Source organism: Myotis myotis, unplaced genomic scaffold, assembly GCF_014108235.1.
Source record: "Myotis myotis isolate mMyoMyo1 unplaced genomic scaffold, mMyoMyo1.p scaffold_m19_p_8, whole genome shotgun sequence".
NCBI lineage: Eukaryota > Metazoa > Chordata > Mammalia > Chiroptera > Vespertilionidae > Myotis > Myotis myotis.
In genome coordinates, this window is record NW_023416390.1 from 45,254,592 (window position 1) to 45,282,004 (window position 27,413).

The following is a 27,413-nucleotide window of genomic DNA, read 5'->3' on the forward strand; positions in this document are numbered from 1 at the left end:
AATACTTTTTGCATACTTATGATGTGAAAACACCTTTTTGGGTGCTGAGGAATATTAGTGAACAGAGCAGATAAGATACTTGGTCTAGGTCATTCACATTCTAGTGGGGAGGCAAATAATGAAGAGGCAAGTAAAGATAATCTCAGATTGTGAAATAAGCTATGAAGACAAGGTGTGGAGGATCGAAGAATACCTGAAGGATGGTCAGGGAAGACCCCTCAGAGGAGGGGACACATGAGCTGAGACCAGAATGATGAAAAGGGGCCAGAAAGGTGAAGATCAAGGGAAGGCAATTTCAGACAAAGGTTAACAGCTAGTGCAAAGGCCCTGGGGTAGGAAAGTAAAGAAAGAAGGCTGGTTGTGCCAACTTGGACTGAGCACAGTCAAGATGAAGTGTGAGATGAGGCTGGATGGATGCTCAGAAGAACAATCTGGATTTGATTACATTATGTTGTTGTATTTAATATGGTTTTATTTTCTTCTGATACGGCTGCATAAAGTTACATTTCTCTGCATTTTGCTTTTTGACATCTTTCATTATTATTGTGAACTAGTTTTTATACTTTTTGGTGATTTTTAACATTTCATGTGTTTATGTTTTATCATTTCAACTGCATATGATCTCCTAGAGGTTGAGGACTACTTTTGGGATTTCTTATGCTTCCTAGCAAAATCCTTTGCCTGGACACTGTACACATATTGATTGCTTTGAAACATGCCCCTTGGAAAATCTGCACTTAGCCGTCTGCAAATTCTATAGGAAGTAAACTTTCAAAGTCCTCGTATAGATTTCTAGTGTGCGGGGAAGGTCTGGGAATCGGGTGGATTTGAACATCTACATTTATACTTGGAGATTCTTTCAGATGTTGGCCCAGTGCTCTCTCCAGGAACCTGTAATAGCATTATTGGTGGCAGAAAACATATTGCTGCTAATTACATAATGGCATGAAGGAGGACAGAGTTTGCCACCCAAAAATATGATTCTTTAGGATGTTAATTATTTTAAGCTGGTTATTTTTAAAAATATGTTTTCACTGATCTTTAGAGAGAGAGAGGAAGTCAGAGGGATATATAGAGAGAAACATCAATGATGAGAATCATCCATAGGCTGCCTCCTGCACCTCCCTACTGGGGATAAAGCCCGAAACCCAGGCATGTGCCCTGACTGGGAATCAAACCAGTGACCTTGTGGTTCATGGGTCAATGCTCAACCATTGACCAAAACCAGCCAGGCTTATGCCGGTTATTTTTAAGGCCCAGAAGGTTCGGGAAGAACCTCTGACTTTCTCTCTAACTGCCTGAAAGAATTTAAGATGGAAAGCCTGTTCCAGGAAGAAGCTATCACCAGAGTTAACAATAGCTGACCCTTGAACACGTGGGGGTTAGTGATGTTGATCCCTGTGCAGTTGAAAATCTGGGTATAACTTTTGACTCCCCCAAAACTAAACTATAGTCGTCCGGTAGTATCCACAGGGTTTGGTTCCAGGACCCTCACCGATACCAAAATCCGAGGATGCTCAAGTCCCTCATATAAAATGATGTAGGACAATGTATACCGTTGACCCTCTACATCCACAGATTCCCAACTGGGGATCAAAAATACTTTCTTAACCCATGGTTTGTTGAATCCGTTGATGGAAACCTGGGGATATGAAGGGCAGACTGTATGTTTATTGACAAAACATCCACATATAAGTGGATCAGCACAGATCAACCCATGTTGTTCAAGCATTAACTGTACAGTTGAATCGGAACGAGGGATGATATACAGGGAGGAACCTCACAAGGTCCATTTGATCAAAGTCCTCTCTGTCCCACTGTCTCTAGATGTCCCAGCAAACATGTGTTTACTAGACATTAACTCTTGTCACCTCCCTGTGAATTGCTTATTTCCCTTTGAAATCCCAGATCCTTACCTCCCTCTCCTTAGTCCAGGATGATATATACCTCATTTTGCTTTACTGTCTTTGGAATTCTTCATGCTTATATGAATTCCCCATATGTATATATTAAATTCGATTTTTTCTTGTTAATCTGCCTTATGTCATTTTAATTATTCCACCAGCCATAAGCATCAAGACGGGAAGGGGTAATTTTCCCTTCTCCCACAATACAAAAATAAAAGGATTCAAAACATTTCTCTTCCTTCATGAATTAGCTTCTGTTAATGTTTCCAGAAGTACAGAAGTTTGCCCTATGCCTCTCATTCCAAATAAAATGACTACCTTAAAATAACATTCATAAATAAATACACCTAAATATGGGTACGTCTGAAATAGAACCAACCTCCTAATACAGTAGCAACTGTGGCTATCAGCATGCTTTATGCAGCCTGGGATAGTGGCAGCCGGCCAGCACATTATCCTCTAATCCATTGCTCGTCTACCTCCTAAATGCTATAAATATTCATGTGTGCCACAGAAAGCTACAAAGGGCTTTATTCAAACATTTTTTTGAATACTCCTTTATGTTCCCCCCAAATGAAAGAATGTCTGCCTTTTTTTTATTTTTATTTTTGCATAAAGATCAGAGTGTGAATTCCCTTTTGTTCATACTCATAAATCCTGAAAACCAATATGCAACAAATTCTCTAATCCTCACTTCATACCTCAAGGGTGAAGAGGTTCAAAATAAAAATACTTAGGGTTGGCACGGCAGTTTGCTGCGCCTGCCATGCTGCCACCACGAGAAGGCATCTGCGTTCCTGGCTCCCGTGGTGACTTCGACCCCTGGCAGGGGCTCCTTTGGGGGATTTAGCCGACCAGCCCCACAAAGGCTGCCAGCTCTGCGCAGGACCTTGGCCTTGCTGGTGACTGACTGGGAACCAACCTGAACAGGGAGCTGTATCCTTCCCTAAGACACACGGGAATCACAGCGCCACTGGTGGGAGTTGTATGCAGCAGTGACTGTGGCATGGGGGGTGTGGGGGTGGCGGGGCTATGGAAGAAGGAGTTGGACAGTTTTAATTATTCCCTTCTCCCACAATACAAAAATAAAATACAAGTGCCAGGCTGGTCAAAGCCAGGTTTAAAAACCATAATCAAACCTTTTCAAATTCTATCATTTTCCAGTAACAACTAACCCATGGAAGGGCAACTGTAAAAGTAAACAGTCATGATTTATCAAATGAAATAAACATTATAGTTGCAGGAGAACACACAGTACTCTTTCTGTATCCTTCCTCCCCATCTTTCTCATAGTAATAAACCCCCCTAATTTTTAGTGGGTCACATGGATACCCCAAATAAGGGCTACATATCCTACCTTCCCCTTTCATGGGACTACATTTCTGACCAGTAAAGTGTGAGCCGAGTGCGAGTACAACTCCAGGTCTTAGCCTTGCGGGGAAGAAGCATGTTTCTGCCTTTTCCATTTCCTCTTCCCTCACTGGAATGGGGTCCTGGCAGTCGCCCCCTTGGACCATGTGGAAGGTGAAATGAAGAGAGAATTCTGGAACTGTGGCTGCCTCCTGGCATAGAGTTACCATACTGACGTGGACTTTAATGTGAGATAGAAATACACATACCTGGCTTAAGCCATTGTTAATTTAGGTTTCTGTTATTGCAGCTGAACTGCTATTGTAGCCATTCAGTAGCCTTTAAGCAAAAGTGGACTCTTCCTGCATGACCGGCATGGCTCAGTGGTTGAGCATCAATTTCCGGTCAGGGCACATGCCCAGGTTGTGGGCTCGATCCCCAGTGGGGGGCGTGCAGGAGGCAGCCAATCAATGATTTTTCTCTCATCATTGATGTTTCTCTCTCTTTTCCTCTCCCTTCCTCTGAAATCAATAAATATATATTTTTAAAAAGTGGACTCTTCCTGGAGCAGAGGGTAAAGGACCTCTCCCCCACTGCTAGGCATCTAAGAATCCACTGCTACGAGCATGAAGTGCAGAAATGGGGGAGGGGATCTCCCTTAACGCCCACTGAATGCAATCTTGACCTTGCCTTTGCGGGTTATGGGTACATCTAAAAACCCAGATGAAACAACTTCATCCTCCTTGTGGATATTTTTGCTGTTCTTGTTTGTTCTGTCTAGTTAACTTTAATGGTCAAAAGTTCTAAAAAGTTCAATCAACTCTTTTAGGAAACCCCGACTTCTATGCCTCTGTGTGTGTGTGTGTGTGTGTGTGTGTGTGTGTGTGTGTGTATATATATACATTTTATATATATATTACATTTTATTGATTTTTTTACAGAGAGGAAGGGAGAGGGATAGAGAGTTAGAAACATCAATGAGAGAGAAACATCGATCAGCTCAGCTGCCTTCTGCACACTCCCTACTGGGGATGTGCCCGCAGCCAAGACTGGATGTACATGTTCGCAGCCAAGACTGGATGTACAAGGGAAGTACATGCCCTTGACTGGAATTGAACCTGGGACCCTTGAGTCCGCAGGCCGACGCTCTATCCACTGAGCCAAACCGGTTAGGGCGCACATGTATATTTTATAGTCAAATGGTTGGCTTAGCCACTGCTCTGTCTGCATTTCTGCATAAGTCACCCGGAAGGTTCTTTAACTATTTGCTAAATCTCTCATTTCCGGAAAACAGGTTTTCTTTGGGGAAATATGTTTAATTCTCCATACAATAAGTAAGCAAAGAATTTTTTTTGTTTGTTTTTTACTTTGACCAAAGGATTATTAAACTGACACAGTAAGAGAGATGTCCATACCCTGCCCTTGGAGCGAGGGGTGAGGGGACGGCTGCTGAGAAAATATTTGCCCTCTAGGATAGAGTGTCTTTGAAGAGTGTGAACTCATGTGCTATTTCTCAGGAAGCTTAAGACAGGGGAACCTAGTGCCCAGCAATTGCTGTGCTTCTTTTTCAGACTGGGCATTGCAATAAGCTCATTCCCAAAGCTGAATGGTGTGAGCCTTATAGGATGACTGCAGGGTGTTTCAAATTCTCCTGGAGCCTTCAGGTTACCTGGGTTTCAAGAAACAAATAGAAGAACCGTTTTCTGGTAAGACTTCTACCGCACTCTATTGCTTGCAGGAATGTAAGTATGCTTATATCCTCAGGTCCCACCCACACTCTCCAGGGATAGGTGGAGTAGGCACAATCTCCATTTTCTACTGGGGAGACTGACAGGCAGAGAAGGGGTACCTGCAAAGTGATGAGGCTGAGAATTGAACCTCATGTGTCCCAAACTCCAAGCCCTTAGCTTCTGCAAGAACCACATTCATCACTGCAAACCATGGCCCCGGGCAGATGTTCACCCACAGATGCAACACTAACACCTCGTCTATCCAGGCTGCAGCCAAAGGATTCAGAAGACAATGGAGCATTCCATTCATATGCACTATGCAGCTAAATAAAAGTTTTGGCATGACCTGCTTTATGATAAGAAAATAAACTGCAAAGTAACCAATGCCAGAAAACACAGTCTATTTGGGGGTGGGGGAGGGAGTAAGATTGAAAAATACTGATTATGGGCCAGTTCCACATGTGTTTTTTATAAAAATTTTGGGTTTGGATATGAAGATTTTCAAGCTCCCTCTCTGAACTTCAGTGAACTTTATTGGAATAAACAATAGACATTCAGATGAATAGTCCCTAATAAAGATCGGCTATAGAGTTGCCTTTTACCTACATGCACTAAAGTCAGGTTCGGCAGGTAAGCATTTCAAAGGCATCCTGGGGCAGGCAAGTGCCACAAACCTTACAGCAAAACAACGCCGCGGGAGTCACTCTGGAGCGTTCTGCATTTTAGCAGCAGGCAGCCCAGGACCAAGCACGGGCGTGAAAGCTGCCGCTGCTGTGAGCCACGGCACAAACACTATTCAACCTCACAAAAGAGACTGACAGAGTAAACTAGCAGCCAATTTGAACCAAGGATTTCGAAACTCCTTTATGTGTAACTCCCTTTTGAACATGGCAGCATATATGAAAATTATTTCCTTTATTAGTGCAAATGCAAATTTCATTTGGGAAAAAACCAACAACAACAAAGCGGTTACGGTGATAATACTGCACGTACCATTTTTTCAAAGTTGACTAGATTGTCAATGAACGTCTTGTTCCCCTCATGAGTAAATGTCATATCTGCAAAGAAATAAAAGTCACATTCTGATCCCTAACAGAAATATGTCACACTAAGAAACCACAATAGCACCATTAGATTATGCTGGAGGATTTGCATAACACTGCAGTGGGAAAAAGCTGACGATAGTTCCTTTTATGTTAGGTGGTTAACTTTCTAAATCACTTTACCTGCGGTTAGTAAAATTTCCCCACTAACCCTCTGTTTTCCTCTCAAGGCTTCCAAATTGTGGATTCCTGCTCCTCCAATCATCTTCCCAACCCTTTCAGAAAAATCAAGACTGAGAGGAGATGCAGAAGGTGGAAGGGCGCCATCATTCTTCCCCAAGAGGTCAACCTGATGAGGCCCTTGTTCATTTCCTCTCCCATCTACTCATCGCTGGCGTGGCCCGCGCACTTTCTTAGAATTACCTTTGATGAGCAAAGGCATGAAGGGGATGAGAGGAGGCTCCAGCTTAGCGACTGTCAGCCGGTAGGCCCTGTGGTTTCTTGAAGGGTCCTTCAGGGAAACAGAGAGGCTGATGAACAGTTAATGACACATGCACCACGCCCCTGACCTCCCACACACCCCGCCTTGTCATCCCACAATCAGGGAGCTTGGGATCAAGCGAAGCTACAAAAGAAAGGTAAGACTTGCTAAGCAAATTGATTTGTGTTTTAAAACAACTTTACGTGACAGGAAAGTAATTTGCTTTTTATTTCCTTTCATGTTTGAAAGGGAGATCTGCCCATAGGGATCAAGGGGAGGGACTCCTTTGATCACAAATATAAAACGTGTAACACAAACCCCAACCAGGAACATCCCTCCTCCCAGAGCGCTGCTCCTTCCCCGAGTTCGGATCGCCCTCTCTGCCCTGCACAGCCAGTCCCGACTTGCCCTTTCCGAAACCATCCCATCACTCCTGCCAAGTCCCACTTGCTCCTTTTCTGCCTGTTAACACCTCCCAGCCAGTGAGGAGAAATAATTTCGGCAAGCCAAGAAAAATGCGACTTCCAACCCACAGCCAACCTGTGCTCGATGGAGGGGATCCCATTATACTGCTTTTCTTAGTTACACAAATTGACCTTATGTGGGACATAAGTCCTCTTTAAGTTAGTTCCTGAGGGTGCCATTCATTAGTCAGACATGCTTGTTTTAGCAGCACTAAAACGGGATCATAAACTTCTTAAAGTCATACAAGGACAGATAAAATTTCTGAAATGGGAACTTCAATTCGGCTAATCAGACACTGGATTAATGCCGACAGGGAACAGAATAAAGGAGCCACTGTCACTTACCATTAAACTTTCAAACTCCGCATAGAACTTCTTGAACTTGCTTGGCAGTTTCTGTTAATGAAATGAAAATGCCACACTCGCACGGCAGATTCGATATCTAGGTGTGCATCACGTGCTACCATTTCTGGGGGAAGTGTATTTCTTTTGGCTCTTAATCAAACAGCTCTAGGACAGGCCAGACCATAATCTGCCCCGTCACTTGAGGATAATCTTCTGGAATACAGAGAACTCATCTTTTAAAAGTCTTAACCTAGTTCAGTGGTCGGCAAACTGCGGCTCGGCAAACTGTGGCTCGTGAGCCACATGCAGCTCTTTGGCCCCTTGAGTGTGGCTCTTCCACAAAATACCGGCTCTTCCACAAAATACCGACTTCTGCGCATGGGCCACGAAGTTTCAATCGCACTGTACTGTGTGCGTGCCCGTACGTGGTATTTTGTGGAAGAGCCACATTCAAGGGGCCAAAGAGCCACATGTGGCTCGCGAGCCACGGTGTGCCGACCACGGAGTTGAACCAAAAATAACTATGGATGCTTTGGTCTTCATACCTTTATAATGTTTTCTGAAATGCACCATTCATAAAGAGAACTGCATCCCCAGATTACAGATGTTTTGGAATCGAACTCTCTGATTCCCACAATTAGGAATTTAGACCAGAGAATATTAGGATTACAAATTTGAGAAACTCCCCTTTTTAAGCCTTCTCCCTTAGGATGTGAGCTACACGAGAACAGGGATTTTCACCAGTTTTGTTTACTGCTGTAGCCTTAGTACCAAAAAGTGTCAGGAACACAGTGGGTGCTCAATAAATATTTATTTGGCTAGATTAGACCTGTGTTTTACAGACATGAAGTCCCACAGTTTAAATGAAATGCCCAACGTCACACAGCTGGTTATGGTCGCAGCCTCTGGAATTCCATCGCCTGCTTCCTTCCTTTCCTGTGGCCTCTCTTGTCTGCGCCACGCCCTCCTACCCAAGCATTTCCCACACAGGATTTCTCAGCCCTGCTGTCACACACAAACGGACAGTTCCACCAATTTAGTAATTTCTCATGCTTATCCTTGGGCACATGATTCAACACCACTGACTGTACCTGTGCATCTACCGCAGTAGGCCGATACTGAAACGTCTTCAGCCTATGGTTCCCAGCTTTTAGGAAGGCTGAACTTTTCCCTTCTGACTGGGCCACACCAAGAGAGAGCAGCGTGGCCCGCTTGCCGTCCTGCGGCTCTGGGAGCACTGACCGTCCTGGGCCTCAGAGATTTCCAGCTCTGCTCTGCACAGTGACGTCATCAACCTATTCACAGAAAAACTTTCTTCTTTCCCCCTCATATCTGAGTCAGTTTAAATAGTCCCACTTAGTCACTGTAAAATATTATTTTGTCTTTAGGAAGCCAAATTCACTTTCCTGGCACCTATTTTCAATTTAGGCTTCAGGGACACTTGATATCCTTGCCTCGAGGGGATGTCCAAAGGGATGAAAGCTGGGTGGGCATCAAGAGACGCAGGATCTCATCCCACACGAAGTATCCAGATCCTCATACTAGGAGATAACGTTCCACGAACACGGACCATTTTAAAAATTAGGAGTGAATTCGTTTTGCTTAGACCTCTCACACTAGTTCTCTTTCTCTACTTAGCTGGCTTTTGTGTCAACGGCAGGAAGGCGTATGGTAATAAAACAATGTTGTGGGTCTTAATACTATTATCTACCTACACCCCAGAGCAGGGGTGCTCAACGGGGCAATTGTGCACACACCAGGGCATACTGGATAATGTCTGCAGACATTTTTTGTTGTCATGGGTGTGGGGTGAGGTGGCCAGTGCCGCTGGTAATCAGTAGGCCGAGGCCAGGGATGGTGGTAAGTGTCCTACCACGCACAGGACGGCCCCCACACAGAATGACCCTGCCCCAAATGTCAATACTGCTGGGGCCAAGGACCTGTTCCAGGTTATCACCGCCATGCGCTTTATCACACATCGGCCTTTGCCATGTGGTTTAACTTGATATTTTGTTCAGCTCATGGACAGTTTCATGTGGTTGGGGGTCAGGCGCCAGTGCCCACACTGCTCATGCACCATCCCGGTTCTCACTGCAGTTGCAGGGAAGCCCTTGGGAGTGCTTGGCAAGTCCAGGTAGATAAATCCAAATCAAAGATCCTTCTGCTGAGTGATATAATTATATTCATCTTAAAAAAAAAATAAAGGCTTGCAGGCGATGAAAGGTTAATCTTCTCTTTTCAGCAACATGCGAGGATGAGAAGAGAAGCTCACAGAATGAGGGATGCTTTCCTGTTCCCCGTGAGACAGGAGGACTGGCCAGGTATTTCTCTGCCTTTGCTGACTGCAGCCCGCCGGCCCGCCCCCCCCCTCCCCCCCCAACGAGCCTCCATTTTCCTCTTTAGGAGGAAAGGGGACTCCGACAGTGTTTCCCACATGCGACAGCCTTCATGTCTGGCTGCTGTCGTGCGGGCCTACACGGGGCCTTCCCGAACCCCTAGGAGGCTTTATACTTCTTTCATCATCCCAACCAACTCATTTGCATTCGAGGGGCAGGAAACAGGTTGGGGAAATCTGCGGGGAACCCCTAGGTCTCCAGAGAGTCCCCTGGGCACAGGACAAGGGAGCCTGCGCAGTGGCTTCGCTGCTCAGCTCCCCTGGCAGCACTAAGGCTGTCCTTCTGGGTGGAAGGGGACACAGCTGCAAGGCACGTGGGCCTCGCCAATGCCCTCATTCCTATATTCAGGGGATGAGCTGCTGTGTGCTGCATCTGCCTGGAATTTTAAGAGAAAACCAAGACAGAAGGACGTGTGAGGACCTGCCCTCTACACAATGTTTCCGGTGAAGAAAACAGTGTCAAAAGGGACACGGGGAAGGAAACCTTTCACGGAAACATTTAGAGATGCCATCAGCTGCCCGGAGCACCCATGCAAACCCCGACTCTGTTATCTCCTTCTTGCCCTCTTTCTGTGTCCCACTTGCACAGGCTTTTTATTTTTAGTAAGCGTCTATTTTTGTGTGCATGTGCTCTTGGAGCTTAGTCTTCCTTTGACTACATACCTCCTCCGTACACGAAAGGACAATACCTTTTCGATGCGCACTCCGAGGCACATTTTGAGGACTTAGCTGATGAAAAAAATGAAGATGTCCTCTAGCATAAATGATCAACTATCAATAAACCACTGATCACATTTGCTACCGAAGTTCACAACACACTTGCATAACTTTTGCCCCAAACTGACTACTAGCCAACTGCTGTTCCTCCATCCACAGCCAGGTCTGCCAGGCAGTTGGTACTCAACGGGGCCAAACAGTTGGCCTTCTGGCTAATTCTCCCAGCAGCAAAATGACTACTTAGAGGGGAGAAAAAAGGATCTTCTGTCTTCTCTTAATTATAGATAAGGTTTATTGCAAAAGGAATAACCAGGCATCCCAGAGAACAATGGGATCTATGAGCAAGACCTTTGTTGTTGATTCCCACGACACCTGGGAACTAGACTTGGGCTTATTTACATTATACAGACCGAGAAGCTGAGAACCCCTCCGCACACTTCAGGACAATACCTTCTTCAGTCCACACTCTCGGCAACTGGAAAAGGGAGACAGGTCACCTCCCTCAAAGTGTCCCCCCTTTCCCATTGTTACACGAGTGTGAGTGATATTTCTATACAGAAAGCTCACGGGTGAGCCTGTGTTTTTATTCTTCAGGCAAAAGTCACAGCTGGATCTCAGCTGAAGCTTACCTCCCACGTTAGTGCCAAGCGGCTCACAGCAACATTACTTAGGCCCATGACGATGGCAAAAAAGGAATTCAGATTTTTGTACTCCTTACAGCTGAAACACAAGAGGCACAGGCTTGAGTAAAACGCCACTTTTGAGTGAGATAAAAACATTAGAGTTTTTATTTGCTGATAGTCATTCATATTTGTCAAGACTCCTTTATGAGACCGGGCAATGATAGATTGAACGCACTGTATAAGGTCCACGTGGGTGACCACGCTCTGCTGTTTGGTTTCTCACTGTAATTTTAGAAAGGTGATGGTTTGGGTTAAGTCCAGGTTTTGTTTTTGTTTTTTAATATACTCTTATTGATTTCAGAGAGGAAGGGAGAGAGAAACATCAATGACGAGAGAGAATCATTGATTGGCTGCCTCTGGCACGCCCCATACTGGGCATGTGCCCTGACTGGGAATCCAACTGTGACATCCTGGTTCATAGGTCGATGCTCAACCACTGAGCAATTCCGGCTGGGCTAAGCCCAGGTGTTGAGAAGGAATTTAAAGACACCTGCCCTAGGTGTCTCTGTTATCTCCTTCTCGCCCTCTTTCTATGTCCCACTGCCCTAGGGATGGTTATCATGACCCCCAAAGCTTGCTGAAAGCCTCGTGGGACCCGAGGGAAGCATCTCAGATAGCCACATTGATTCGGGGGAAGGGTTTGCACTTACTGCAAAATGAGTTCTTCTTTCCCTTTTCAAGGAGCAGGTATGGAGTTGGGGTATTAATCCAAGTACCTGGGCTAAATATTGCCATGCTAATAAGTGTCTTTGGTCTTGTCCCACAATATTCTTATTCCCAAATATATATTTAGAAAAGCTAATAGTGGCATACGTATAGATTCAAAATGATCAGCTTCATTAACATCAATAAAACACAGAGAAAACAGGTTATTATTATTTTTGGGGGGGTCAATTGCTTAGGTGTTTTTTCTCAGCTTTAAAACTCCTTGAGTCGACAGGGATCATGGCAGGTACATTGGCCTTTTTTGATAGCTTAGAAGCATTTGCAGGGCAGCTGGAAGTCATGGTGGCTGCAGCACTGTGATTTCCTGTTCTCTCTCCAGCTGCCAGAGGAGGTGCCCTGCTTGGGTAACAGTTTTGTAAAAGGCGAATTAACTTGTAGCATTTGCTGCCCCTGTTCTTGCAGAGATGGCAACGAGGGGTTCTTCAATGGTCTGTGTGGAAATGGGAAGACATTTCGGAGATGCTCCAGTGTATCTGACCCCATCAGTGCAAAAGGGAGCAGGCCAGGGCTGAAGGCAGTGAGCACGATCATGGGCACACTGCCTTTGTCCTGTCGATGTGGTCTTAAAAGAAAGCAGGCAGGATGCAGACTTGCCCTTCTGGTCACTACTCTGGTCACTGTTTGCAAGTGACTACCCCCCTAAGCAAGCCATGACATTTCTCTATGCCTCAGTCTTATCACCTGCAAAAGGGGATGATGGCATTTGGACCCCCAAGTTCCCACAGTTCTGGGCGGGTCAAAGACCTTCAACAGGATATGCTGAGGGTTCTCTAAAAAATACCGGACCACATATTGATGCCACTGGGCTTAGCCCTCCGCCTGCAGCTCTTGGTCGATGAACGTGTGCAATCTTCTCCTCAGGGCTGTGCAAACAGTGCCACTGTAGGACAGCACGGATTCATAATGGTTCAGTAAGATAAACCAATGAAAACCGCATGTCCAATCCACTACTCACTTACATAATCGGAAAGGCAAAAATAGGTTTAAAAAAGTCCTGAGCTCTGAGAGGCTCTGCTGCGTCGCCCTGTAAAATCACGGGGCTGGGCCCCCACGGCTTCCCGGTCTCCCGCGTCTGCGTGCAGACTGCCGCTCGTCCCCTGGCCGCACTTGGCGCTGGCAGGCTGAGGGGAGGAAGAATGTGCTCCTTGCACCGGGAAGGCATACATTGTCACAGTTTCCATAATCATCTCCTCCCAAACACGTGAAGGCATTTGTCCTTTGCGACAAGGCTATTCAGGCTCCCAGGGAAAGTGGCTACACTCTGAACCAGAAATTCATAAACAACCTTTTACCACATCTTTCTTCAAAAGGGAAGCTTTTCCCAATTAAGAGAAATCAGCATTTGAATCCAGGGGATTTGGATATCCTGGGGAACCTTCAAATTTTTGGCAAAAAAAAAAAAAAAAAAAAAAGGAAGCAGTTGGCAAGCCAATGTCAAGCAGCACTGACTTCTTTGTTTAGCCCCGGAAATCAGCCTCTGTATGGGATCTAAACTGCTTGGCTCAAGAAAATTGCCTGGCTGGGATCACTGTGCACCCCACCTTCCTGCACCCCCAGCTCCCTGCATTCAGAAAGAAAAGACATCTCCCAGCCACAGGCCACATTTAGCATTTTATTTTTAGCACTGTGGTGATACCAAAAACATGGACGTAAACAGGAGGTTGTCAGGCCTATCTAAATAGCAGAAGATTAAATTCAGGTCAGGGAGAAATCTAACTGGCCCCTGCAGTAAATAAATTGTTTCCCATGAACTGCTCTTAAATAGAATATTTATAAGATGCTTGCTTTTTCTGATGTTTTATGGAGATGATTTTCATGTACCAGGTTAGCTCGCCGTTAGGCATTTTACCAATTTTATTCAGGCTGAGTTGGAAGTGCGTGTGCCCACTGCCCTCTACTGGTGAGAATGCGTCATGTTCGACACCGACTTCAAGGGCCTCCTGAAACCGAACTTTCCACAGCAGAACTTTGCCGACACCGAAAAAGGCACAAAGTCTGAGTAGTTCAGAGCAAAAAGGGGTCACGATTTCAGCCCCAGCATCAATGCTGTGAGATGTTAATTTATATAAGGATGTCAAATATGACAAAAACAGGATGCAATTCATCTTTTACAAGAGGGTGATTATTCTTAAGCCCCGTGGTCGGTCCTGGTGCACAAGGAGACCCTATATCATGCTTTTCTTTTTAAGGTGTAGACCGAGAGGACAACATAAAGACGCAGCCCCAACACTTTTCTCTTCCCACGCTAATGATACTTACTGGGCTGCTATTTTAATAAATTTTTTTAAGAGCTGAACACGCTTGCTGGGCTGGGAACAAAGGCAAATCTCGGTGACAACCCAAAACTGAATTTCATTAAATCTCCTCAGAAACAAATCCAAGTTTGCTGTGGTCTTTTTAAAATTATGCCTTCCAAATGTGTGATAGATTAGCTCCAGCTAGAAGAGAAAGGAAAACAATGTCACTTCTTTGCTTTTCAATCAAAAACACCAGCAAGGCTTCTCTCTTTGTCGAGACAAATCAACACTGGTCAGCGAATGTGGACGTAATCACTGACCAGGATTCCATCTGTCCTCTGGGCCCGAAGGGCTTCCAAGAGGCTTGCGAAATATATTTACGGTCAACGAGGTGCTGTTGGCTTCATGTACTCGGGGACACAGAGCTTACTGTAAATCATACAGATTTTTCTTTAACACTCAAAGGCTTTATGGCAGGCTGTATTAATAAACTGAGTATTAAAACAACGATCATGTGGTTTCCACATTGCAGCCCGCATTAGCATCGGCAGCTGAGCGATGCCAGCAGCGGCCGCGGGAACGGCTGTGTACCTGCTAACGCTCTCAATCAAGCGGCTTACCTCATGCACGCAGTTGAAGAGCTCCCAATCATAAATTGTCATCTGGTATGCTAAATCTTTCGAGCTCATCAGTTCAAAAGTTCCCACTGTTCCGACAGTTGGGCCTTCCTGTTCTGGCAAGGGCGTCTATGAATAATCATGCAAAAAATATCAGCATCTCAAAACAGCCGCGCACTTACTGCTGACTGCTTTAAGGAGGGGAAAGGATTCGGTTAAGGCTTTCAGGAACATCTTGAAACTCTGCTTTTACCCAGAGGGCAAAGAGGCCTTCACTCCCCATGCTCACTCGCTCCGGTACCCTCTCTCTACTCATCGCCACTCTGATCAGTTTCACTCGCTGGAACACATGGACGTCACAAGTCAAATTCAGAGCAGTGTGAAGGGGAGGCTCCCTCCTGCCTGGGCCTGGGAGCTCCCTGGAAACAATGCCTGTTCTCTGGTAACGATGTGAGAGGTTCCTGGAGGCTTTCCCCTCCTATTTCCCAGGGAAGCTGTTCCAACAGGCACGGCCATCTAGCCACAGGGCTAGTTACTACCTACCCTGCCGGGGCTGGTGACTGTGGTTGAGTTGCCACAGCTCCATCTCTTACAGCATGTCGCCTGGGTTACAGGTGACGGGGCTCTGTGTGCTGCGGCGCATCCCCTCTCCGGGAGATGTTGTGCAAAGGACGGTTCTCACATGGGCCTGGTGGTTTGGGCAAGGTCTCAGAAACCCAAACTCCGCTACTCTCTGGAAGTCCCTCAGTCAGAACTTTCCATCCAACTTACTTATTTCCTTTTACTTTATGAGAAGTGATTTGCAGTCCTTTCCTTAGTAAAATAAATGATTCATATACATCGGAAACATGTATGAAATATTAATACCTATCCCTCTATGATATATGTACAAAGTTATACAAGTCATAGGAAGTGAACAAGAATTTCCTTCAAATCATGTATGCCATATATAGATATTCAGTATTTAGACTGGAAGTACAACACTGTACAAGTTGTACCATCATCATTATTGTCATCACCCTAACTGTTACACTCTATAAACTGCATTCTGGGCACTAAAGAAATGACATATTCAGGATGTGGGCGGTCCCTGCATTTGAAAGTTGGCATCTAAGAGAGGAGTGCGCCCTGACCAGCAAGTACCGCACCGCACATCAATAAAGAGTCAACTGCTGGCATTCATTTGCACGAATGCGGGGCAGACAGAGGCATCAACACACACCTGACTCCCAGATACACAGATAGCCAGGTGGGAGAGCGTGAATGGGCTTTTGGAGAGTTAGTGGGCATTTGGAATGAAGTATGGGCTGAAGAGGCTCTTGGAGAAAGAAGCCGGGCTTTGAAAGATGAAGCAGACAAACTTTGGGTGGGTTAGAACAGCGAGGATTTCCCTGAGCATCCGGGGTGGTCTGCTATAGCTTAAAAGATGGCCAGAGAGGCACGGAGGTGGGGAAGCTGCCATCAGCCTTGCTTGGCAGGAACACAGAGCTCAGGGCCAGCTTTTAGAAAGCCTTTGAGTACAGGATGAGGCGTTGGGGTTTTGTGATAGGCCAGGTTAGTGCCAGCTTCACAGAGTAACAGATTCTAAATCTAAACCCCACTCTGACTACAGACTTAGACTGATTCCCTAACCTCTCGAATGTTGGTGGCCGGCTCTGGCAAGTTGAGATCACAGTGCCGAGTACCCAGGCGTGTTGAGAGGATTGGATGGGAATAACTGAAGTGTAGCATGTAAGCACAGTGCCTGGCACAGGGGAGGCCCCTTATCCCCCCCCGCCCCCCCCCCCCCATCAGTCCCCTTCCGAGATGCGTGGAGCACCGCAAAGGTGCAGGACCAGGTGATCAGTGCACCTGGATGTAAGAGGTGACTACTGTTGTTCCTGATTTGCTCTGTGCAGGGACAGAGGGCAGGGAAGACAGACAACGATGTCAAGGTTCTGAAACTTAGACAGCCAGCCTGAAGCTGATGGGCAAGCAGCTTATGGAAGCAGGTAAGGAGGGTGGCTTCAGCAGGTAGGTGTTAGGTAGGAAAGCTGGGGAAGCTTTTAGATGCTCGCTTGGTCTGAGGACGCCTCTCGGGCTCAGACTGGCCCTGCATTTTCTCCCTTCCCCTCACAGTTGCAACTGTGACCACAGCCGCTCTGCTCCTCTGTGGAGCTGCCCTCCCACTCCATGCCACGGGTCTGCTCTCCTCAGGGGGCCCACACCCCTGTCTCTTGCCCTTGAGGCCCCAGGGTTTCCCATAGAGGGGACAAATGAACCCAACAACTGCAGGGAAGATGCCAATATAAATAATAGGCAAAGTTCTTTTACTTGTGGATACGGGTCTATCATTCCTGCATCCCTTTTGAGAGAATAACAGAAAGCCCTGTTGAATCTTTACCTTTTTTTTCCCCCAGTGGGCAGGGCTCACTGAGTGAGCCTCCTCCCTTTTTGGCCAAAGACAGGCTGACCCCATCCCTCCATGAAACTCCGATGTGAGCAGCCACAGGCTCCTCTGTGTAAGTGGGGAACGGACCTGCTGACCAATGGCATCTCCTCGGGCCACTGCCACGTGGGCATCCCTGTGCAAACTTCCCACAGGGGAGGCACAGCGGGGCGTCTGCAGGGTCTGCGCTGCACACACAGACCCGGAAACTGCCTGCCCGGGAGTACAGCACGCCCAGACTCCTGCTCTGCTCTTTGTTGGGAGCTGGTTTCTTTGTTAGGCCTGGGTGGTGGAGATTGAGAGGATAGCACTGTTCCCCTCCCACTTTCCAAATGAGGAAACTCAGACATAAAAAGGATGTGCGGATTGTCAGTGACAAAGAGATGGTGAAAGTAAGCTGCCATCCCAGCTTCCCTCACTCCTCGCGCTCCCACACACTGCGTGACTCGCTCTGGGTTCTCACTGGCCGCACTAAGTTCTCGTTCCACGCTGGTGTCCCTCATTACGCGGTGAGTTCCCGGAGCCACAACCATCTACAATACCTGGAGTGACATAGTAGGCACTGAATAAGCGTCGAAGGAACCAGTGAATGAATCCAAGTAGAACCAAACCACACTATGGTGGGATCATACAATAACTGGCTCTGTACTAACAGTGACGCTTTAACAAAATGTCAAGAGCATTTACAGCTCCAGCATCCATGCCTGTAACCAACTAGGATAAATTGCTGGCACTCTGATAATTCCAGACAACACAATTTAGCACCTCGATTTGTTCTGTTCTTGTCTGCTTGTGTTAGTCTCATAGTAACTGTCACAGGGATGCCAGTCTAGGGCCACACAGGAGTTAGCACAGCACCGAGAGCAAAACAGACACTTCCTAAGTGCATGCCGGCGGCGCCCAGGCTTTGGCCAGCATTCTGGACTGCAGACTGACCCTGTGCACCCCTGTTCCCAGAAGGACTGCCTGTAAAGAAATCTGTAGAAAGCCGGAGAAGGAGCTGCATGTCTTTGGTTTTGTGAGGCTGGTAAGGTCTGACCACATAACTTCGTCTGACGACATAACTTGCAGAAAAAGTTAAACAAGTTCATGTCCCGGGTGCTTGTTGCAAAGTAAATTCCTTTCAATTGCTCAGGCCTTAAAATGGAAGACGAGCAAGGACTAAGAACTTGCAAGGCTGTGGGATGATGTGCAAATAAACAGAGGCTTACGAGTTAGTATCTGCCCCACAGGGAGCTGGAGACAGTCCACAAGATCCGTCTGGACACCGCCGCCCTGCGCACTGTGGCCAGGAACCAGCTGGCAGGAGAGGCCTGAGCGTCATGTGGCCAACTCATCCCGCAGCACCCCCAGCGGCGGCACTGAGCGGGCTTCTGACGGCTTTCATTTCCAGGCGAGGGCCGCATGACTCATTTACAACATTGCTGCTGCCTAGTCCCTCAATGGGAAATATTTATTTTTTAGAAAGCAGAGAATGGAGATGGCTAAAAGACATACGAAGAGGATGGTGAGCAGACTCAGATCCTATAGCGCTGGTGGTGGAGGAAGGCCAGGGGGCTCATGGGCCAAGACCCAGGAGGGAGCAGTGAGAGGACTGAGGCTGTGTGGCTAAGTTCCTCTCCAGCTGAATTCAAGATACTGCAAAAATCCGCTGAGCTGTGCTAGAGTGTGCAAAATGGCTCTCCCCAACCCAGAACGCCAGAATTATGAGGAAAACAAGCTCTAAAAGTCCAAGGAGGGAAATCTTGATTTACCTATAATATCTAGTTGGAAACTTGAAGGTATTCATGAAGTGATGTAGTTAAATGCTCCCCCCAAATGCAATGCAGTACACCTCTAGCCCCTGAATGTTCAAAGATGGAAAAACAAGTCCTCTATCCTCTGAATTGTACCAGGCTTTGTGAGGTATCCCCCTTCCCCCTACACACACACAGGGTACTTTTAACAGCTACTCGCCTCCATACCTAATTTTTATAGGATAAATAGAAATGCACCCTACCACCTGCATAAGAGAGAATAGGCTCCCCAGTTATTAGCACGGACTAACTAATCCCATATTCACCGGGAGCTCTGTGTGGCTGGGAACCAGGGTCTCGGAGATGTGGGGAAGACTGTTTGGTCCCTGGTGTTTCCTACACGGGACAGACACTTTTGGGGAACAGTAATTTTCATAGGCTGGAGAGTGCTTTGCCAAAGTATGATGAATCAGAATAGCTTGTCTGAAAATTATTTTTATCCTGTTCTAATTATTCATATTTTAATATTAATAATTAATTTGGGAATATTTCAAGGAGGTTAATTACTACAGAGTTCTGCAAGCTGCATTATGCCCCAATAGTGGTGCTACTTGGCTTATTCCACAAAGGAAAACCTAAAGCCCAGGGCATCTCAAATGAACACCCGGGCTCACCCAATAAACCGCAGGAAAGGAAAGACACCAGGTAGCCTTCGAGATTTTTTTAGCAACTAGGTTCGGCATGACTGCCAAGTGAAGCTGCAGACAAGTTTTTCTGATTGCGGACGCTGCTCCGAGGGGCCACCCACACCTACCAGTGAGTCGAATTGCTCTCGCGGGCAAGCAAACAGGCGTCCATTAACGGTGAGCGTCGTAAATACTGAAACATCGTTAGGTTTGAGCACCACCTTTTCTGTGAACATAAAAAGCATGAGATTGCCTATTAAGTGCATTTGAGATTTGCTGCACTGCCCTAATCACACCAACAAATTGCCAGCTCGGTGAATTGCCAGGACACGCAGAGCGACTGCATAAAATTCAGCGCTGAAGGGGCCGCTGAATAAAAAGGCCACAGCGCTCACACGGGCACTCGGCACTCAGGATGCCATCAGAAAGAACCAAAAAACAGCCTGCCAATACCCGAGGGTCAGCTCGCCCAGTTCTGTGCTGCAGGTCTAATCACATACAAAGCCACACTTGCTATTTTTATATGACAAGTCATCTTTCCAGGTGGGAATCACACCCAGGCTTTGGAGATGGAAAGATCACGTTTAGAAAACGTAGGCGGAGGGTTCTGAGACCCCATAGGACTTTAGATGCAAAGTTTATTATTATTTTTCACTTATTTCTAAATTCGGAGGACAATTGCATTACCTGCAGTAAGCCTTCTATATTTTAAAATTAATTCATTCGTTTATTTAGAATTTACTACATGCTGGACACTACTCTAGGCAATGAGGAAACAGAAGGGAACGATGCAGAAAAAAAATCCTAGTTCAGAAAGAGCTGATATCATAGTGAGGAGGCAGTGACCAAGACACCTGTATTATCAGAGAGTGAGAAGTGGAGAAAGGAATGCAGCAGGGAGGAGGCTAGGTAGCATGTGCAAGGGGTAAAGGTACAATTTCAGAAAGGGAATCGAGCAAAGGAAGGGGTCCTCAGGGAGCCACTGCCATCTGGGTGAAGCTGAGGAAGTGAGGGACCGACCAGGACTGACCAGCTGTGGGAAGAATGCACAGAGGGTGGGTGAGGGCGGGCCTCCTGGGCCCTGGGCTAGTGGGACAGAAGTGGGAGGAGAAACGTTGGGAGAGTCCAGCATGCACTTCAAAATTCTACACCAGGCATCATTTGTCTTCAAAGGTGGCAGAAATGGCTCCCCTAATCCTGAAAGATTCCCCAAATGGCTGTCAAATCATTGCTGGATAAGGAACCTTACCGCTCCTTCCTCCTGGCTCTCCTGGCCACACGTGCTGTACTCACAGACACACTGAGTGGCCAGCAAATATATGATGAATGACATTTCAGGAAAGCAGAGACTAATCAAGTAATCCCATGGGGAAAACACTCCTCCTGTGGTTTGATGACTTAGGCTCCAGAGCTACCTCATGAGGAGAGGGACCATCATCAGCTGAGAAGAACCAGCCTGTGACCAGCTCCAACTTCAGACTTTAGCATGTCATGCTAGATGCTCTCTTAGAGCCCATGTTTCTCAGAGCTCCGAGGCCTTGAGCATTTTTTCTTTAGGGTTTGTATGGAAAGAACTCCAGGCTGACATCCACACCAGAGCCCTCAGTCCAGCTGCCTCAGCTGGATCACTTCCCTCTTTCTGCTGTAGAGTGGGCACTTACCCAGCTCACTGCTAACCATGTGGCCTCCGTTATTCACGACAGGGCACACAGCACCAACTTGTCCCTTTAGATCAACGTGGAAGGGCCACACTCACTCCTGGTGGGGTTTCTGTTTGGCTGGGATATCCCATTTCGCTGAAGCTCCAAGTACTAAGTGAGACTGTTACCTCCTCCGGAGCTTATCTTGACGATGATCAGGCCTTCCCCGGAGCCCAGCTTGTCTGCAACTGCGCTGATGACTTCCCTCACCGAGGCGGCCACCGGCACCCGAATGGTGGTGTAGGTGTGGTCCATGCAATAGACCTTAAACAGAACTGTTGGGAAGGCAGCAATATGGTCAATCAGTCTTAGGAGTTCTTAAGAAAACCGTAAGCTATGCAAAATGCTTAGACATCCTCCAAAATTTGCATCATCTTGCCTTCTTACTATTATATTTATTTGGGCTCATCTACACCTATGCCTGTCCCCTTCTAAAATTTACCCTTAGCAGTGGTCTAAGAATAAGTGCATGGCCCCCAATTAAAAAATAACAATAGCCCGGTAGTGTGGCTCAGTGGTTGAGCATAAACCTATCAACCAGGAAGTCATGGTTCAATTCCTGGTCAGGGCACATGCCTGGATTGCAGGCTCAATCCCCAGTAGGGGGTGTGCAGGAAGCAGTCGATCAATGATTCTCTCTTATCATTGATGTTTCTATCTATTTCTCCCTCTCCCTTCCTCTCTGAAATCAATTTAAAAAATATTTAAAAAACAAAACAAAACAACATCAACAGATTATTTGTGAAAACCCACAAACAGATCATGGGGGAAAATGAGAAGCAAGGTTCAGTTTTCTGGGTCTGCCCTTATCTGGGAGCCTTTCTTTTCTCACAATACGGGGAGTGCTGTGTTACAGGCTGATGACCAGGTTACTGCTGCCTGGTGTGGCCGTGTGGGCCAACAGTGACACCTCTGCAAACAGGAGTGCTTCTGCCTGAGGAGTAAACACAGGCTGCTGGTCCTGCTCTCTTGGTCACTGGTTTGTGTACTTCGGGGCCGGACCACATAGCTTGGGTGGCCTTTAGGTCAGCAGATACGTGTGTGGCACCCACAGGCTCACCTCTGAACACACAAATCCTGGAAGCAGTTCTAGCTACTGTAATGCTTGGGTTTAGAAGCAACTCCTAAATTCCAAGGTTCATTTGTGAGTTAAAATAAAAAAAAATTTGGTCATTGATATTCGTTTGATTTTGTTTTGTTTTTTTGGAAAAAATCTTAAACAACCAAATAGTAATGGCCATCCTCTGTACCTCCCTGGTGGCTGCTCACGAGGCTGTGCTCAGGGGCAGGGCCTGCCCTGGGGCAGGAGCCCTGCTCCGCAAATGACCCTGGCCCCTGCCTCTGCTGGGCATCTGCAAAGTGCCATCTACTTTCCTGCCGGCTCTTCCCAGAGGTGGGCAACCTTGATACCTGGGCCCTGAGATGAGTTTTCTTCCCTCCCAGGACAGGTGGCAGCGAGAGAGGCAGAGTGAGGAAGTGTGGATGAGCACCTCAGCTCTGGGCACAGCGTTCAAGAACATAAAATAATCAGAATGCAAGAAGGCACCCTAAGCAAACCATCTGAAGTGCTAAGGGGCACTCCGAGAAAAGCTATTCCACAGGTCCGCGGTGATCATTCCCAGGGGAAGGTTTCATTCGAATAATCTAAACAATTCTGAGTTGGGAGAGAATCTCACCTTCGTCAGAGCCACGGATAGGCTGGCGCTTCTGGGCTCTCTCATCGCTTGTGTTGAAATGTTGCAAAAGGACTTTGTGCTGCAAAAATAACATCAGTAACTGCCTTAAAGGGAGAGCGACTGCTGCACATTTGCAACTCAAAGGAAACACACCTGAGAAGCAGTCAGAGTCCGGAAATGAAGAAAACATAGTTTGCATTGATGAAAACATCACTTTTATGCGTTGCAATATAACATGTCTGGATAACTGTCATTTCACAGGGCACAGACAATTAGAGAATCCTAATCCATCGCCACTTACCTTCTTTTGTGGGTTCTTTGCATCTTCTGAACTACGAGAAACAGAGAGAGCACATTATTTAATACCGTTGGTACTATTATTTGAAGTTGCTTCACTTGTATATGACTTTAATCTTACGTTAGGAAATGAAATCACAGCATCCCTTCAGGAGGCGATCTGAGCCTCCTCATCTTAAAATGAAGAGACCAAAGCCGGGAGGACCCAGCAAAGAGATCAGTGCTTGCCATGGGCAGATCCCTAGCGGAACTGATGTGAAAAGCCCGGTGTCTAGCTCTCAGAGTCTACCTAGCAGCATAAATTCTGCAATATTTAATCCGTGGCTCAGGAACAGCATGTGAAAACCCGTGTTTTCACTGAGAGGATACCAATATCAACAGTGCTGGCAGTAGAAAGTGAATTTTCCCCTCAAACTTCCTTTCGATGCCGCTGAGCATTTTATGACTGCATCCGCTGCTCTCAACCACAGGGACCCACGTTTACTGAATTAGATGTCCCAAAGAAAGATCGTTTCCTTCCCGGGCTTCCTCGTGGCAGCTTCCCAGCCTAGGAGGCAGCAGAGCAGCATCTCAGTGCCTTGATCCCTCTGGCCTCATCGCAGCACCCACACCCGAGGCCGAGTCTGCTCAAATCAGGACACTGCATGGCCATTGAAAAACCAGCCTTCGCCTTGTGGGGGCAAAGGACTTCGTGGCTGATGTTTTGATTGTGAGCGGACGCTGCCGTGATGGAAGCACACCCCAAGGCCAAGCCCTTCCTTACATTTGCTTGACAATCCTCTCCAGCTCAGGCAGCTGCTCCTTGAGGGCGGCGATCATCCGGGCATCATCTGACACAGACACATAAAACTCCTGTAATTGGCAAAGGTCACAGGCTTTTAACAACAATCGATAAGGCATGCAGTTCTGTAAAGAGCAATGAAGACGTGTCCCTGTGTCACCTGCTTCACTAGCATCTCCAGATCAGGGTTTCATGGGCCCGAGACAAAAAAGGAAAGTTAAAATAAGCCGGAAGTCAAAATTTCAAGTGGGGAAAAAAAATTTGGAAATAGAGGTGGCAGTTGTAGAACACTGTGCCTGTCATTAATGCCACTGAATTATACACTTAAAGATGGTTACAACGGCAAATTTTATGTTGGCTATATTTTACCACAAAGAATTGCAAATGGGTTGTTTATATGAAAGGCAATGCAATGCAATGCTTATAGTCTTTCTCCTCAATATTTTTTCAGGGGAATTTTAATATTGATTTTGATATTATCTTAGTATTTGTTGGTTTATTTAATATTCACCACTAGCTGTAGTTAATTGTCGGTGGTAAAAATGCAGGCAGGGCCTTCAGCACTGTGCTAAGTTTACGTCGAGTCTGTGCCACCACCTCAGGTCTCTTTGCTGAGGTGCTGGGAACGGTCCTGACCCCCGAGCAGCGGCGGCAGAAGCAGCTGTGCCCCGCTTTGCTCAGGGACAGTGGCCTCCACAGCAGAAGACGGGAGCTGGGGCTGGGCCAGCTTAACCGCCACGTGGGCCTTTACTCCACAGGGAGAGGCCACAAGTCAAGTCATGATGCCAAGCTACTATTATTCCTTTACATTTTCAAAACACTTCATTTCCCAGCTTTAAAGGACTCTGAGGTCCACCCCTCCTCCTGTCTCACCTGTCTCGGCCTGACAAATGATATGATCAAAAGGAAGATAAGAGGTATGTTTCTTTTGGATAATTCATTCTTGAACAGACAGACTGATAAAGTTTGAAATAGAAGCCACATTGTGTTTTGCCTGCACAGAAGCGAGGCCCTTATCTAGGCTTTGAGGTCAGAGTGAGTCATCGAGGAGTAAATGCCAGCCAGGGTCAATGCCGAATGTGGGCCGGGAGCCCTGGGAAAGAAAAGGGAAGTTCAGCTTCGAGGCAGTGTTTACAAGATAAATCATGTCTCTTCCAAGCCACCTCAGGGTCCCAGGAATCCTATATAATAAAAGGCTAATATGCACATCTACCGAATGGCAGATTGACCGGTTGCTCTGACGTGCACTGACCACCAGGGGGCAGACACTCAATGCAGGAACTGCCCCCCTGGTGGTCAATGCGCTCCCATAGGGGGAGCACCGCTCAGCCAGAAGCCCTGCGCTGGGCTCAGGGCTGGTGAGCGCAGCGGCAGTGGCGGGGGCCTCTCCCACTTCCACATAAGTCAGACATCCCCCCAGGGCTCCTGGACTGTGAGAGGGCACAGGCTGGGCTGAGGGACCCCTTCCCCTCCACCAGTGCACTAATTTCATGCACCAGGCCTCTAGTTCCTCAATAAAATTATCTGCTTCCTTCCACTTGAAAATCTTCCATTTGACCTAGTAATCCCGTGTCTAGGAATGTAATCAAGAATAGACCTACATGCATAAAAATGTTCGCTACACTATTATCCTAGGAAGGTGAAAATGGAAATGATGTAAATATTCAACAATATGGGAACAAATAAATATATCTGTGGGAGAGCTACTCAAAGGTCATTAGAAAGACTTCACTGACTGACGTGGGAAAATCCATACACGAAGTTAAGTGAAAAAAGCAGCCTGCAAAATGATGGGCACTCTGTGCTTACAACCATGCAAAATATACAAAGAAAAAGAGACTATTAAAAACATATTAAAATGCTACCAATTATTGCCCTGGCTGGTGTGGCTCAGTTGCTTGAGTATCATCCCATGTACCAGGAGGTCGTTGGTTCCATTCCTGGTGCAGGAGGCAGCCCATCGATATTTCTCTTATCGATGTTTCCATCTCTCTCCCTCTTCTTTCCTCTCTCTCTAAAATCAATTAAAAATATTTTAAAAATGCTACCAGTTATTGAATTAGAGTGGTGGGATAATGGATGATCATTTTCTTTACTTTTATTGTAGTACCGTTCTGATAAACAAACATGTTAACAAAATCTAGAACTTGTGATTACAGTCCCTCCAGGGAAGCTGTCTTGCCTATGGGTAGTCTGTGTATTGTAGGACAGAGGTGTATCCTGGGAAGAGAGCCCCCACCCGCTGTTCCCCCACGTACCTCCAGGAAAGCCATAGCCACTTCGTCCTCTTGTAGGAGGTCCCCGTACACGGCGGCCCACTGCAAAACCAGGCGGACGACTCGCCTCTTGTTGTTGAGGGCATAATCCATTTTCTCCTGCTCCGTACCTTGCGAAGGCTGGGCGTGGTAAGTTCCAAGGAGTCAAGGAAGACATTAGCCATTTCACCCTCTTTAACTGTGCTACTTACAAAGGCAGGGAGTGACAGATCCCAGTGTCAGAGAGCCAGCCTTCTGCACTGATTCATTTATTTCTTCCCTCAGGCCCTCACAAAATCTCCACCCACACAAAAGTTCTGGACCAAATGAATACAACCCTCATTGAGGACTGCTGACCTTGACCGGATCATTTCCCAAGAAATTAGACACCCCCTCCCCGCCCCCACCCATACCCCTCCAGCTCCACCTGGACTTGTTTGTGGACAGGATTCTTGTGCTGAGCTCCTCTGGCTTTCATCCGGCTGCACCACATTCCCTGCCTGCCCTCCACCTTGCCCTTCATGTCTAGGGGTGGTAATGCTTCCCACTGCCCCTTGTCTCTGGGTGCCTTGCCATCTCTTGTTGGTTCCCACAACTCTGCACTCATCTCCTTAATCCCCTTCATTATATGCATTTCAGTGAAACCCTTCCAAGTGCTCATCTAGTAACTCCAGAACCATGACTGATACAAAGAGTGTGTGGGGAGGAGGGCGAGGGGGCGGGGAGTGAGGCTGGAGGAAGATAAGCTCACCCGTATGAGGACGAGGGAAGATTCCTGCTGTACTGATCTGGTGAGGGACTCAGTTTTTATACCATTCCTTCTTCTCTTGTCTGGAACCACAACTAACTCATATTGGCTTTTTGTGCATTTATGGCTAGCCATCTTAAATAAACTATAAGCTCTCTGAGACTTCAGATGATACACTATGGTCTTGTATTCTAGACCATACCTAGCACAGGGACTTTTATCTAGATATTTTATTTATTTATTAATACAACAAATACTTGATTGAGTGCCCGCTATATGTGTCAGGTCAAGGTCCCTGCTCTTGGCGTTTGCTCTTAGGTGGACTGCAGTAAGGAGAATACAGTATGTGGTCAGGAAAGATTTTAGACTAGACATACTGTTCCTTTTTCAATGACTATTACAGATCATTGG

At 46.7% G+C, this 27,413-nt stretch overlaps 1 protein-coding gene and 1 long non-coding RNA gene across 9 annotated transcripts in view; one reads left to right on the top strand and one right to left on the bottom strand.

The window, feature by feature from the left end:
• Window positions 1-27,413, bottom strand: part of RAPGEF4 (Rap guanine nucleotide exchange factor 4) — a 263,351-nt gene that overhangs the window by 10,083 nt on the left and 225,855 nt on the right. For 7 of the 8 annotated variants that reach the window (XM_036319536.1, XM_036319535.1, XM_036319539.1 and 4 more), the window contains 12 exons: window positions 26,258-26,408; window positions 23,982-24,070; window positions 23,223-23,253; window positions 22,922-23,000; window positions 21,374-21,520; window positions 19,674-19,771; window positions 14,699-14,824; window positions 14,101-14,279; window positions 11,062-11,152; window positions 7,321-7,371; window positions 6,454-6,541; window positions 5,981-6,045 (listed from right to left, as the gene is read on the bottom strand). In XM_036319536.1, coding sequence (XP_036175429.1) covers window positions 5,981-6,045; window positions 6,454-6,541; window positions 7,321-7,371; window positions 11,062-11,152; window positions 14,101-14,279; window positions 14,699-14,824; window positions 19,674-19,771; window positions 21,374-21,520; window positions 22,922-23,000; window positions 23,223-23,253; window positions 23,982-24,070; window positions 26,258-26,408 — 1,195 coding nt within the window. The remainder of the gene's footprint in view (window positions 1-5,980; window positions 6,046-6,453; window positions 6,542-7,320; window positions 7,372-11,061; window positions 11,153-14,100; window positions 14,280-14,698; window positions 14,825-19,673; window positions 19,772-21,373; window positions 21,521-22,921; window positions 23,001-23,222; window positions 23,254-23,981; window positions 24,071-26,257; window positions 26,409-27,413) is intronic. The other variant, XM_036319537.1, reaches the window with a different exon arrangement.
• Window positions 6,542-10,899, top strand: LOC118661429. Its single transcript, XR_004969342.1, has 3 exons — window positions 6,542-6,668; window positions 9,563-9,641; window positions 10,065-10,899. It is a non-coding gene; the product is annotated as an uncharacterized LOC118661429 (long non-coding RNA).